The sequence below is a fragment of the Tinamus guttatus genome, unplaced genomic scaffold (assembly GCF_059628265.1).
Source record: "Tinamus guttatus ecotype Peru unplaced genomic scaffold, ASM5962826v1 Tinamus_guttatus_pri_ptg000050l, whole genome shotgun sequence".
Lineage (NCBI taxonomy): Eukaryota > Metazoa > Chordata > Aves > Tinamiformes > Tinamidae > Tinamus > Tinamus guttatus.
The window spans coordinates 447,588-461,982 of record NW_028288584.1 but is presented as its reverse complement, the minus strand read 5'-3'; the positions used below and the strand labels follow the sequence as shown (position 1 = coordinate 461,982).

Here is a 14,395-nt window from a genome sequence, read left to right as displayed (position 1 = left end):
CTTTTTTTGTATGGCTATTTCAGGTTTTTCTGCTGTTTTCAAAACCTTTATGTAAGGGTTTCGACCCCACTCTGTAGTGCTCAGAAACCCCCTCCGCCTTCCCCAGCAGGTCCTACTCTGGAGTACATCCCCCACGGACAACTCGCAAACACCCATCTGGCTTCAAACCTGCAAGCCCTGAAGCTGGAGCAGGACGTGGGGACGGTGCAGGAAGAGAGGAAGGCGCCTCTGGGCGAAGCCGTCCGGGGACGAAAATCCTTCTCCGCTCAGGACAAAACTCTGGCTCCGATTAACCTTACAGATGATCAGCTGGCTTCTGGCCTCTATGGTAACCTCTGGATTAGATGCACTTTTTTTTTTTTTTTTTTTTGTGCTGATGGAGTTTGAATATGAAACATAGTTAAAGCAAATTGTGAAGATTCTCAAAAATGTGAAGGCAAAATGCATGCAGGGAAGAAAAAAGAAAAGTTATGGCAAATGTTACTGGGAGTCCCCTTTGCCCAGCCAGCAGTTCCTTTTCAGATGGCAGGTGAAAGGATATGCCCAATGTAAGTTTTGTTCAATGTCATCCTAGGCAAAACCAAAGGAAATCTGAGAGGAATGTGATTAAGCGTTTTTTTATTTATGAAAATTATGAAATTTGGTTTAGATTTTTTTTTGTCTTCCTGTTTCATGCTCACAGATTGGTTTAAAAGTCATTTCAGTGAATATTAAATTCAAAAAAGAAAAAAAAACTCAACTGAACCTCCTCACCTCATTGGATAGCCAGTGGTTAAATATCCTGGCTTCGATTCCGGGAATAAACTGCTGATATTTAACCTTAAGGATTAGGTTTGTCTTGAGGCAATCTTGTCACACTTGGAAATGTTCCTTTACGCTTCCAGTGTGCCTGTAGTACCAGGACGGTGTATATATAAAGATTATTTTAAAAATAAAATGATAGAACATTAAATTCTTTTTAATTTATTTTTAAACTCCAGCTAAAGTTATTTGTTTTGAAGAATGGTTGGAAGCAGCCAGAGTTGGTGACAAATTTGTACTGATGCATATGTTTTCTACTCTCCTCAACAGTATGTACTAATAATGAAAATACGCTGAAATCTATCATGAAGAAAAGGGATGGAAAAAAGGATTTGAATAATGCAAAGAAGAACCTACAGTTTGTTGGCATAAATGGCGGGTAAGTGGCCTTTCCTTAAAAAAAAAATAGTCACTGGAGTACTTTCACTCTTGGAATCTGGGGAAGGAAGGAAAAAAAATGAGAGTTTATGAGTTAATGTATACTTGTTGCCTTTACTTCAGACTGAAACTCACTTGTTGATCTGAACAGTAGGAGAGAAGGATTAATCATTTAAGGCCGCCTTAATCTTCTGTCAGCCTTTTATGTGTGTTTATTGTGTTAAGTGGAAGTTGTCAGTCAAACTTGGAATCAATCTTAAATACTTGTATATTAGGTCACTGCCAAATTTAACAGAAGAAGATGAAACAAAAAGGCACCCAGGGGAATATTTCTCAAATGATGTATTAGTAAATAAAACTTTAAAATGTTTTTTGCAGTCTACCTAAGCACGCTAGTGTTAGTAGGAAAATGAGATATTTTTCTAATAGCAAGAGAAGGGCTTGTCTAAAAATTAATTTCTCTGGATTTGTGCTAGAGAAATGTAAAAAAAATCTAAATGCTGAAAACAGTTCTTCATTTGAAATTCATTTTGAAATATTGCTTGCCATTTGAAGAAAGTTACAGAGGACTTCCACATACATCTGCTGAATCATTTCTAAATAGCTTTGCTAACCTATTCCTCGAGTTAGTTTTTTTATTAAATTCCATGTGCAATATATGTAGGCTAACTACTGCAAATTTTGATCTCATTCATATGAGTTAAAACTGTGATTACTTGTAGTAGGGGGTTTTGTCAGTTGTGTATTATTGTTGCACATCAGAAAAGTAGGCTGGTTTACCTTAGCTTATTAGCTGTTGAGGTTCAAGTTATGGTAGGTGACAGAAAACAGCCTTATAGTTGTCTAGACCACTAGACAACTAGGTTCTTCACCTAAAATCTCTCAAAAAAAATCACTGTAAAGATTTTTTTTTCAATTGTAGCTCTTGTCTTTACTTGGGTTTCTTGGCTCCCTGCTTCCCACCTGCCTAGGAAGACAATAATGAAGATTTACTCTCTAAGTAGAGGAACATTTTTGGGGGCCATCCACAGGCAGTGCCTGATGAAGTGTCAGACTTTTGTTAAAATAAGCTTCTCCTCTGCCTTCTTTCATTTTACAAGTGCACATATAATATACACAGTGTCAGCATGAGGGGATTTATGGAGCGACCTCAATTGGCAGTGGCACTTTAATAAGCAATCTTTGCTATTTAAGGAAGGAATTTTTTAAAAAAAATTGAATTTTGCTCCTTTCAGGTCAAAACTACACCACACTACACTAAGAATTTTTTTCCTGGTGTTACATTAGTACTCCAGTAAAAACTGCAAGCAGCAAAACGCTGTTTCTGCTGTTCAGCTAGTCAGAAACTAAAATTTTTGGATTGCTGGAAGTATGTGACCATGGGCATATGTGTTTTCCCGAGTGCTTTTTTGCAACCACCTGCTGATGGAAGCCCCCCAAATCTGTTTTCTTTGGGCTGTCCGAGTGGCTAACAAGGAATCGCCGAGTGCTTTGAGGGGAAAAAGCCGGGGAACGGGCACATCCGCAGGCTGCTTCATGGTTGCCTCTCGCCCCAGGTACGAGACGACGTCGAGCGACGAGTCCAGCTCGGAGGAGAGCTCCTCGTCGGACTCGGAGGAGTGCGAGGGCGGCGAGTACCCGCGCGCCGGGGCGCCGCGCGATGCGCCGGGGCCGCCCGGCCTCGGCGCCCCCCAGCTCCGCGGCGAGGGCCTCGCGCTGCCCGACTGCGAGGCCGAGGAGGTGGAGATCCGGGAGAGGTAGGCCGACGTTCCCTGCGGGAAGGGCCTGGCGTCGTGCCAGGGCAGCGCGTTTTGGCTGTTTGTTGTTTGCGGAAACACCGCGCTCGGCACGCCGAGGTTCGCTCGTACGAGTCTGATGGTTTCCCATATCTGCTATCTGCGTGCGTGCGTTAAAAATGCTGCCGTATGTGGCAGTCGGTGGTGGCTGGAGATGGATTTTTGGCCAAAAGGTGCTTTGTGAGAGCGTGTCGGAGGCGACCCTTTCTGCCATCCGCAGCATCACGCACCTCGAGCAGGGCTCGTTTGGAGCAGACCATGGCTTACTAATGGCAGAGCCTGCCAAAACTGGAGTAAATGACTGGGTCTTGAGTCTTGCCCATGAGGTCAGCAGCCTGCTTGCAATTCATCTCATGTTCCCACCTCTGGCATCATCTTATGCACAGCCCACCACACATGGTGGGTTGCGGAGAGATGGCCCCAGGAAACTGCTATAACACCCAACATCATTTAATGGCCAAGCTTCTCATCAGATTGCTGCGTAATGGGCTGTATTAGACACCATTTGACAGGCCAGGCTGTGTTTGGCCCATGGAAAGCTGTGGTGCAGTGTGTTTTGACTGGCTCCTGATTAGTGAATGCGCAAAAAGAAGTATAGACCATAGAGAAATACCTAGTGAAGGGATGTTTTATAGATGGAGAGAATGCTAAATATTGAGAAGTGTGCAAGCTTGGGAAATTACGTGAGTAAAATAATAACAGTAAAAGAGTAAAGAAAACATTAGTAAGACATATATCACCGGAGCTACAGCTTAGCAGCAAAGTGTTTATGTAATTATCAACTGCTAAGTGAAAGGGATGCAGACATAATTAAGGGCTAATCAAGGGCCTGCAATTTTAAAGTGCTCAAAGTAGCCATCTGACCTGTATTTAACATAGGTGATGGCAAGGAAGGGCAGGAGGACTGTTTAGGTAGAAGAATAAACAGTATTTCCAATTCTTAACCAAATAATCAAAACACAGATACGTGTTCTGCAGTAAGCACAGTAGATACAAGCTTCCACTAGAAGGGGATGACAAGTCTACAATGCAGAAGCAGCCTGTTGCCTGCTCTATATTAATGTTGATCCTCCCACAAACATCTGGAAAGTGAACTTTTGGCCCATATCCATGTCTGCTCTCCATATGGGGAGTCCCCAGTGATGAGGGGTGTCAGGACGGATTCTGAGTTTTGGCAGTTTATGGCCTGCCTAGAAACGTTCATCCTCACGTTAATTTTGGAAAGGTAAATGTTTTTATGTGGCAGGAGAAATGTTTGTGTGTTGTGAACTTCTGCTGTCTTTTTCAGATACGAGCTCAGCGAAAAGATGCTGTCCGCCTGTCACCTGCTCAGAAACAACATTGATGACCCCAAGGCCTTGACCAACAAAGATGTGGTAAGTGGCGCAAAGCAAAGCTCCCCTGAACTGCTGCAGGGAAATTTCAGGGAGGGATAACTGCTTGTTTTACAGGACCCGTGCTGCAGCAGGCAGAAGGGGGTATAATCTTCCCTGCAAGACGTAGAAAATGACTCTTTTTTCTTTCTTTTTTTTTTTTTTTAATGAAGAGACTTCTGGCTAGAGGGTGTCCATGTGCTCCATGTTCTAGGCTGTTGGCCTTGCAGGGCACACGTACAGAAACAGTAATGTGAAAGTGCGGTTCCAACACACCCGTGCTTTGCCCTGTTATTTTCCCAAGAGCTTTTTTTAGCCCAGCTGTAGGTGGCACACAGGCCTCACTTTAGGAAAATGCACAGGGCGAGGAGACAGTTTTTTTCCGTGACAAAAGCAGAGCTGAACGTGCTGAAACTGAACGTGCTCTGCCTCTCTCCAAGCACAGCAGTGTGTGCTGCCTCTGTCTTGCTCGCTACGCTGATGCCCTTAATGGAGTGCAAGAGAGACAAAGGGTGATTCACTGCTAGTATTGACTTTCAAGAACTAGTGTTGTGTTTGCTTCATGTAGAAATTGCCATGTTGTTTTGCGAGGGCATACTGGAAGCAAATGAATGCCAGTCGCTGCTTGGTGATACGAAATTGCATTTTGCATTTGTGATAGTGCTGCTGTGATGTAAAAAGTAATAATTCCTGTGCCAGGCTCCTCTGTCACGGAGCATCTGCAGATTTTTAAGGACACTGATGTTATGTACGTCTGCTTCTGACATTTGCAGGCCAGGAAATGTTTTGTAAAACTTGGTTAATACAAGAGTGAGAGGTAACTTCCAGTGCTGTGTCAGTCCTTCAGGAGTAACTTTGGCATTCAAACAACAAATGTTTCAGGCCCACTGAGAGTTGAAAGTGTCAAAAAAGGCGTAATCAGGTGATAATTTCTGCTCTGGAAGTGTAATTTAAACTTATGTTTTAGTTTCTTCAAGTATTCAGCAGCACAAATGGTTCTTTGTAGCTGGAAACAGCAAACTGATCTGCTCTTGTTCTCCATATCTCTGCTTTGAAGGAACCCGTGACCAAAAAGGGTAACCTTTAGTACAGTGAGGGATCTGTGTAAATTGTCCCAGCCTTTTCCATTGTAGCTGCTGCTTACACCAGGAGGAGCTATGGACTGCTGTCTGGTTACAGAATACTTGAGTGGAAAAGAATTTGTATCCTTTACTTCTAATGTTTGTGATGACAAGAGGTAGATTGAACTGTATTTTTTTTAAGAACAGAAGTACTGATTAGAGATGTGGAAAATATTATCCCCTTCCAAGACATGGGGCTGCTTGCACAGATCCACAGGATTTTCTGTAGGGCCTGGGAGAAAGCGATGATTACCTGTTTTACAGAATCACCCCAGAGCTGATTGACCATTTTGCAAGTGAGGGTTTCTGTGAAGAGCTACAGGGTGCCATGGTCCTTCCAGCTTGTAGCAATAACAGTCTCAGAGAGCTGGACCTGGCAGGGACTGCTCACAAGTAGGTCTGCAGAACCTATGTTGTTCCCAGTGGAGCGTTGTCCAGCCAAGGAGGCTCTCAGTCCATCCATACCAGTGAGAAGGTTTATCCTGAATGCACCTCCATGTTGCAGCTCCAGTCCCTCACTGCTGTCCAAGCCAGGTGTGAAGAGCAGGTTCTTTCATTTCTCTTTGCAGTTGTGAAATGTTACTGAGTCCCTTTGCACCATTATTCTTTCAGCATCTCCGGTCCTTCCTGTCTTTCCTGCAGGTCAGCTTTCCTTATGACTTACAATCATCCCGGCTCCTCGCCTTTGAACACTTTAGGGCTGCATTCAGTGATCAGGCAGACAGGATAGTCCCACAGTCACCTTGCCGGTGCTAGTGACTGCATCACATGCCCTGCAAGCTGTGCACGTGTTGTTTCATCCTGATATTTGGGATTTGATGTACATTTGCCTCGTACATCATGAAGGCTTCATCATGATCATGATGTTGACTCAGGTTCAGGTTGTGATCCTCGGTAATACCCGGCTCTTCATCTGCAGAACTGCTCTCCAGCTGCATCTCCTGTCTTCTGTTTATGGATTTCTAAAATGGGCTAAATATTTTACAGAAATGATCAATTAGACTCTTATTTCTGTTCCCTTGTATCTGATATCCATTAGTTTTGGTGGTAGTCCCATCTTAAAAATTGCTTCTGTTGAACGTGTAACATCCCTAAAAAATAAGTGAAATGAGAGGAGGCAAATAACTAGTGTTTTAAAGGAAGGTTTAGTCAGAGGGAGAGCATCAGTTCTTGTATCTTGTTTGTGATCTGAATACTTTCTGCCCACATTTGACTAAAAAAGGCTTCGCCTCCTGCATCACTGACTTGTCGGATGGAAAATCCTTTAAATAGAACGTGCATATGTAAATTTTTTCTGTCTTGGTTTTGGCAGAGATTTTGTTTAAATACCATCCAGCATGAGTGGTTTCGCATCTCGAGTCAGAAGTCCGCTGTTCCTGAAATGGTCGGAGACTACATAACTGCCTTTGAAGAGATTTCTCCTGCTGTCCTCAGACACATAATCAATATGGCAGATGGCAATGGAAACACAGCTCTTCATTACAGCGTCTCACATTCTAACTTCGAAATTGTGAAGCTCCTTCTGGATGCAAGTAGGTTGACTGTTTGTTTTTTCATTTTTTTTTTCATTTTTTTAAGTGCTCACAGGTCAAATTCGTGATGAGCAAGAGGATGAGTTAGGGCTTTTTCCAGCAGTAAAGCATTCTAAGTGTTAATGCTTATGTGGTGGCTCACCTGAATAATCTGGAATCGCTGATTTCAGTGCTAACTTTAGAGATGGTGGTGGTGGTTCTTGCAGAAGCTCCAAAAAAACCCAAGTAAATCATGAACCGAGTTGACCGGTTAGTCTGTAGGCTGACTTGAGTCACGCTGTCCTCTTAGCAGTTTTTTTTTTCTGGAAACCCTGCAGCTCCTGCTCAGCTCTTTGTGCCCAGACACAGGCAGGATTCATTCAGATATTTGTATTCATGCTAAGTACTCAAACTAGTCCTGCCTTAGCTTGCTGGAGCAGGATGTTTCTGGCTGCCACGCTGGTAGGTCTGTCCTACCCTCTGGACAAACTGGGACAAGCCCAGCAAAGTTTTGTGAATCCGAAAGGGAAAGCATCAGATAAGCAAGGATCTCGATGATACAGATCTGAGCATTAATAATGCAGCGTGTCTGCTACCCTTGCAAGGCCTTCCTCGGCAGGAAAGCAAACACTGTGAAACTGCTGGGCCTGTTTGAGAGCAGTGAATCAGGTCCCGGGAATGCGGGGAACGTCAGGAGCACCGCACAGCCCCGGAGCTGGAGGAGCAGAGGGAGAGCAGGTGAGGAGCACGGCTCCAGGAAAGCTTCCCTCCTTCCCTTAGTCACGCAGGAAAGGCTGAGGGCAGTGAAATGGTGCAGTCGGGGCAGAAGGACTTCACATTCACTGGTTATTAATTGCTCGTCAAAGTATGAATGTAGTGGTGGGCCCTGCTGCTTTGGTTCCTCCTTTATAGGAGCCATCCAGAGGTGAGTTTTGAAAGTGAGCTTGGATGTCTCTTCCCAAATACAGACATCACAGATGGCAGCTACAGAACATGGAAAATGTGCATATTCTTACAATTGCACTCACATTCCTTCTGCAAGTTTTTTTTCCCCACTTTTTTTTTTTAAGTTGGCAATAATGCAAGGAATTTCCTGTAACACTTTTATTTATTAAGATGTCTGTAGTATAACTTAATCCTAAGTCAACAGATACTATGTATGCAAGTCTGTGCCCTTCCTTTCCCAAATGAGGAGCACATTCAGAGCCCTGCTGGCTGTTAAACTAATAAGCCCGGCTGGACCTCTGCAGAGTTTAAGGAATAGTGGGTTAAACTTGAATGAAAAGGAGAACTCTTGACAGCTGCTGGCGCTTTGTCAGGGGACTAGGCTGTGTTTGTTCCCCGAGTGCCTTTGTTCAGAGTCAAATAGTCTGTGGAGCTGGAAACAGCCTTAATTGGAAGGTCTTTTTTGCAGCTCCAAATCATGTCAAAGTACCCTTTGCAGAGCTTTAAAATGGCACCAGTTACAACAAAATGTTTGTGCTGAGAAGTAACACTTTTATTCGCTGTGTCGTTGAAACCCTTTTTCACTTTGCAAAATAGATCCCTCAGGAGAGGAGCGCAAAGTGGAGCGTCCTGATCTTTTTTTTTTTGTAGGATTTGGACACAAGGATGCTTTGCTGTCTGATGGTCTTGCCAAATTTCAGACCACTGGCTTTTCGGGTTAAAATATGGTGCCTAAATGATGTCACACAAAGTATTTTTGTGTCCTGCCTTATTGTGCGCACATAACAGAAGAGAATCCTCCTCTGTCCCTGGCTCAAGAGCATCCCAGTTTATTTTTTTCATCCCCACTTTCCCTTGAATCGCTTCCATTTTCACACTGACTGCTGCCTCTGCTAACAGTTTATTCAGTTCACCAGCACAATTGCTGCTTTTTTTTTGCGAGGGGGGATGTTTTCCTTGCTTTCCAAATAAATTATCTCATCCCCCTGCAGATGTCTGTAACGTCAATCACCAGAACAAGGCCGGCTATACCCCGATCATGCTGGCTGCGCTTGCAGCTGTGGAGGCGGAGAAGGACATGAGGATAGTGGAAGAGCTCTTCAGCTGTGGGGATGTGAATGCCAAAGCCAGCCAGGTCAGTGGAGCGCTTTGCAGGACGCAGCTCCAACCTGCCCCTCTCCCTAAGCCCCTCAGTCCCTTCTCCACCGCGTTGGTGCAGCCCTCGCACTGGTGCTTGGTGCCTCTCCGTGGTCCCGTGATCTTTCTCCGTGTGTTTTGGGTTGCTCTATTTAAAAGGGAGCCCCGGAGGAGCTGCTGAGCCTCAGGCGCCTTTGAAAACGAGTAACAAAGACTGAGTAATGTGTGAAAAAGCCATCCCTGAGTTTTGGGAGGCGTTTACAGAGTCTGTGGCATTTAGTTCCTTCTAAGTGGAGGAACCACTATAGGAACTCTATTAGTGGTAGGAACCACTCTAATTTAATAAATACCTGTGTTGGTGTAGAATATATTATGTATAAAAGGTATTTCAGTAAAGGCAAGCAGAAACTTGACAGTCCCATAGAAAACGATCATTCTTCCCCCCTGAGAAAGCACAGTACCAAATAAATAAATAAACAGAAGTGAGTGATCAGTCGTTGGTTGCCTGTGTGGTGATCTGGGCTTCTCCTCCTCCTCTTCTGCAGGCTGGCCAGACCGCTTTGATGCTGGCCGTGAGTCACGGGCGGATAGACATGGTTAAAGCTTTGCTGGCCTGTGGTGCAGACGTCAATATCCAGGACGACGAGGGCTCCACGGCTCTGATGTGTGCGAGTGAACACGGACACGTAGAAATAGTCAAACTGCTGCTGGCTCAGCCTGGCTGTAACGGGACCCTGGAGGACAATGTGAGTTGCCTTTCCAGACGCTGCTTCATCACATAGTTTCTTCACTTTGGAATGTTTTTCTGACTTCGTTTTTTGATTTAGTGAGGAGTTGCAGAAATCTACTTAAGTGAAACTGTGACTCATATCCCCGAGTACCTAGTGCATGAATCCTCTGTTTAGCTGTAGGAAGTCCTGTGATGATTTGCTTTCTATCTTTGCTTTTCTAGGAAGCCTTCTCGGCAGTTATTTTTGTGCTTAGTGTTAGGTATACAGTGGCCAGAAGAGAACAATCTTCTGTTGGCTTATGATAGAACATCTTCCCTTCCCCATTTCCCAGGAGTTTCCTAATCCTTCATTAGGACTTTACTTGGTGACTTAATGGCCTTGCTCTGTTGCTTTTCTGTGTTTATGGCAAATATCATCCCCAAACTTCTCTTCATGAGGTGAGATGTCCACTGAGTAGTCACAGCATGACTTTGGTTTGCTCTCTCGGTCATTAAGCTGCTCTTGTGTTGGGGCAATAAACAGTTGCAGGCCGTGACCTCAGTGCCACGTGTTTATTTCTTGGTTGGCAGAGCTCACTGGAGCCTGCACTGTAAACAGTCAGGATTTGATCAGTGGAGTGTTCCAGATTTACAACCTTGGCACAGCTTTTGTCTTAGCTGAGTGTTACTGTATTCTTGGAAAACGTTGGCTTAGCTTTTGTCTTAGCCAAGTATTATTGTGTTCTTGGAAACAACACAATTCCGTTTCGCACGGTTCATCCTCCTGCTGTCACCATCGAGCCAGGATTTCAGTGCAGTAGACCCAGTAGCAGGACCAACCATCCAGCCAGTAGCTGAAATCTTCATGGGAGACCACAGTTGAGCTATTCCTGCAGGTAGTGTAACACTGTCATCCCAGCACAGCCTCCCTGCCTCTTGCTCAGTGGGTCTGCCCGTGCTGGGAGGTTCTGAGGTTTTTAACATTCCCGTCTCACGAGCGGGGAGCCCTGGGAGAGCCGCGAGCTCTGGCCATGCGAGAAGGGCCAGGAGTAGCGGAGTGAGAGCCAAGTGGCACCGATGTGCTCTGCTGGCAGCTCAGAAGTTCACGGCCCAGCGTTTCTCACCTTTTCCCACCAAGTCAGGGGACAGAGACCCAGAAAAAGCCACAAAAGTGAATGGTACCAAGCATGGTCCAAGGGGAAACTAGTGGGCCAGCGGGTTAGCCTTTCACCTAAAGCAGTCTAAGAGACCCCAAAGCCATGATTCCCAGAAGGAATAGTATCTCCTGAGACACCAAGGTGGCACTTTCTGAGCAGGAAAGTGCTTTTATAGAGCAGCGAGGCTCCTGTGGAGGAGCATTTGGAGTTAGAAATGCACTTGCTCTTGGTGTTAACAGGAGTAGTAACAAACAATTACCATATCTGATTAATGCTTATCCCTCCCTTACCTTTCCTTCCCCTCCTCAGTGGCAGTGACTTTCCCTGAGACAGACCAATCTCCTGGAATCGCTGGTCTTACACAGCATTACATGTAACATTATTGTGGTAATGGCATGCTCGCTCCTGCTCAGCAATAATCTAGTCTCCTCGTTGAGAGAAATTATGAGGCCTCTGACAATTGGACTGCCTCATAAACCAGCGGCACAAGGCTTGTTGTCACTTAATTATGATAGAAGAAATTAAACAGGACTCTAAATTAACCCAGCTGTCTGAGCAGGAGGGCCTTCAGGAACTTGCCTTCTCCGCGGGCTGAGGGAGCTTTGGAGGGATCTGCTGAAGTGCACAAACAGTAATTCCCATGTTCCTTCCTTCCTTCCTTCTCTCAGGATGGCAGCACAGCACTTTCTATAGCCCTGGAAGCTGGACATAAGGACATAGCAGTTCTTCTCTACGCCCATGTCAACTTCTCCAAAACCCCATCACCGGTTAGTATACAGCCCCCTATGTATAATGAACATGGATTGTGTTTTAGCTTGCTCTTCCTGAACATAATAGACAAATGCAAATAAGAAATCCAAAAAAAAAAAAATTTGGCTTGCTATATTTGGAGAGAAAGCAATTTTGACTACATTGCAGGCTTTGCACATAAATGGTTCTCTCAGTCACTTATTTCTGCAGGCCAGCACAGGAATTTCCCCTTTATCCACAGAGTAATTTTTATGCTGGTAAGTAAATAAAAATTTAAGGATATGGACAGCAGTAGGCTGGTCACTAGCTGAAGGATATCCCCATGCCTTTCCTCCTGGGGTGAGGATAGTTTACTAACATTGGCTGGTGATGCTGGAGCAGCTGCAACGCTGAATACTGACCGAATCGCCAAAAAACGCTTGGTAACAGCTGCCCTAGGTGCTCTGTCAGGTGCTCTGGCTCACTCGTTGGATAAGCTGAGGCTAAATATTTCACTGTATAAAGCACACGTGTTCTCTGGTAGTAGGCTGTGTGAGGGCTGGTGCTCCCCTTCCCCAAATGGGAAAAAAATAATAAAAATGAAAAAAATATATATCTGTGCAATAAGAGGGAGAAGGGCCTATGCTTGTGACTTCTGCATTCTCATTCTGCTTAGCTTGATTAATTGTTCTCTCCTCTTCTGTAGGGCACTCCGAGGCTTAGCAGAAAGACATCTCCTGGTCCTACCCACAGAACCACGTTTGAGTAGTAATGCATGAATATCTCTTAAGATTCTTAATGCCATCTTTAAGCTGCTAATTGTAACTGTTTAACTGAGACAGATACTGAATGTAATTGTCTTGTGCCTGAACTCACCAGCAAAGTGAAAGCAGAGACCTAGTGCTAAAGATAGAAAACTGTAAACTTGAAGCAAGCCTATAGTTAAGTAGTAGATGGCTGTAAGACCCGTAGCCAGAACTGTTCTTTTGCTCACTTACTCATCTTTCCACACATTGGCATAAATGCTGTTTTTCTTTGCTGTATATTGTCCTTTCCCACGTCATATACAGTTTAAGAACATTAAGGCTATCCGTGGAAGGGTCCCAGTGGCATATTTTTAGTCGTTCTAAAATATATTTGTATTTGCTAAGCCTAGACTTTATCACAGTAACCTTCTTCATAAATTCCATTCCAACATGATTTTGATGTTTTTAATTATTTTGAAATCCAGAAGTTGCAGTTGCTTATATAGTCAGCTCCGCGGAGCTTGAGCTGGTGGGTGGATGGGTTAGGAATAGAGAGCAGACCCTCTGCCAGGTCTGAAGTTCACGAAAGCTGTTGCTTATTGGGGATATGTATAACTTTTTTTTATTAAAGATAACAGTATCTATAAAATTAACTCGCACAGTATTTTCAACATTTTATATTCTTTAATAATTAAAAACTACATGAAGAATTACATGTCTCGTTACCATATTTTTATTAACTGTGTCAGTCCATAAGCTCCATACATGTTTATTGGAGAACAAAATTAGAGGTACCAGCTATATATTCCCCTTGAGTGGAATTGAGTGTAGTTCTCGGTGCATATTTATGGAATGCTATTACCTTGTCACATTCACTTTAGTCATGTGTATTTAAATGTTTGAAGTGCCTTAGACTCTTGCCATATTTTCAGAATAAAATTTCATTATGCTGTTTTACTCCCCTCCCGTTTCCTGTGTGATTTGTCGTCGTCCCAAGACGCTGTGAGCGTCGTGAAGCAGGATGGATGGGTCGGTCAAGGCAGGGAGGACTGGATGGTTGGGCCCTTGGGGGCTTCCTTGTGCCCGAGGCACCAGTGCCCAAAACAGCTTTCCCTGCCAGTTGGTGGAGAGGAAACCTGTGCCCGAAGGAGGAACCTGTGCTCAGGTTTGGAAAGCACAGAGAAACCAAGACAACTTGTTGGTCCTTACGGGTTTGAAACACGTTCTGTGCTGGTGTTGATGTCGTACAAACCACGCTGGTGGAGCAGAGAAAAGGATGACTGCTTTAACCACTCTGAAGAAAAAAGTTCTGCTATGTATACTTGTAATCTCACAGAAAATCCAGTTTATTCTTTATAGGTGCATATTCTTATCCAATGGATTGAGTGCCTAATGGATTGAGTGCCAGTGAAGAGACATTGTGTTGCCAGAACAGTATTTGGACCTCAAGCAGGTTTCTATTTTCTGTTTAACAAGAACGTGATTTTTATATAGCATTAGTTTGACCAGAAAGCATTTAGTTTGTGCTTCCTGCGGTAAGGAGGTCAGTAATCATACCCTTGACTCTGGCTTATATCTCATTATAGCAATTTCAAAGCCTGTGGGTCATATAAAAGTCTCCACAGTGACAGATTTTGCCAAAAATACTTTTTTAAAAACAAAGATCTTTGTCACTGCACTACTAAGTCCTTTTGCACTTACAGATATTGGTACATTTTGCAGCTCAAGACTAAAAAAAAAAATTTAAAGCCTGCAAATTTAAGTTTGCAGAGTAAAGGGTCATCACTGCTGGAATCTGGTTTCCCCCAGTTTCTTTCTCCAGAAATCAATGAGCATCTGGGGTACAACTGTCCTAGCAGGGTTTAAATGGGACAGACACCTAGGTATCTAATGACACAGATATATTTGCTTAAAAGTACCTTAATACATTTTAACCACAGACGTGTGCGTAGGAAGAGGACTGTGGGAACAAACATTCTTTCCTTTTCTTTT

The 14,395-nt window shown here is 44.0% G+C and overlaps 1 protein-coding gene across 2 annotated transcripts in view; it reads left to right on the top strand.

The window, feature by feature from the left end:
- The window catches only part of KANK1 (KN motif and ankyrin repeat domains 1), a 101,196-nt gene extending 87,831 nt beyond the window's left edge, over positions 1–13,365 (top strand). For both annotated transcript variants that reach the window (XM_088539849.1, XM_088539848.1), the window contains 9 exons: positions 110–328; positions 1,072–1,180; positions 2,736–2,936; positions 4,264–4,351; positions 6,782–7,001; positions 8,918–9,060; positions 9,608–9,808; positions 11,597–11,695; positions 12,364–13,365. In XM_088539849.1, coding sequence (XP_088395975.1) covers positions 110–328; positions 1,072–1,180; positions 2,736–2,936; positions 4,264–4,351; positions 6,782–7,001; positions 8,918–9,060; positions 9,608–9,808; positions 11,597–11,695; positions 12,364–12,426 — 1,343 coding nt within the window. In that variant the 3' untranslated portion in view covers positions 12,427–13,365. The remainder of the gene's footprint in view (positions 1–109; positions 329–1,071; positions 1,181–2,735; positions 2,937–4,263; positions 4,352–6,781; positions 7,002–8,917; positions 9,061–9,607; positions 9,809–11,596; positions 11,696–12,363) is intronic.
- Positions 13,366–14,395: the final 1,030 nt, after the last annotated feature.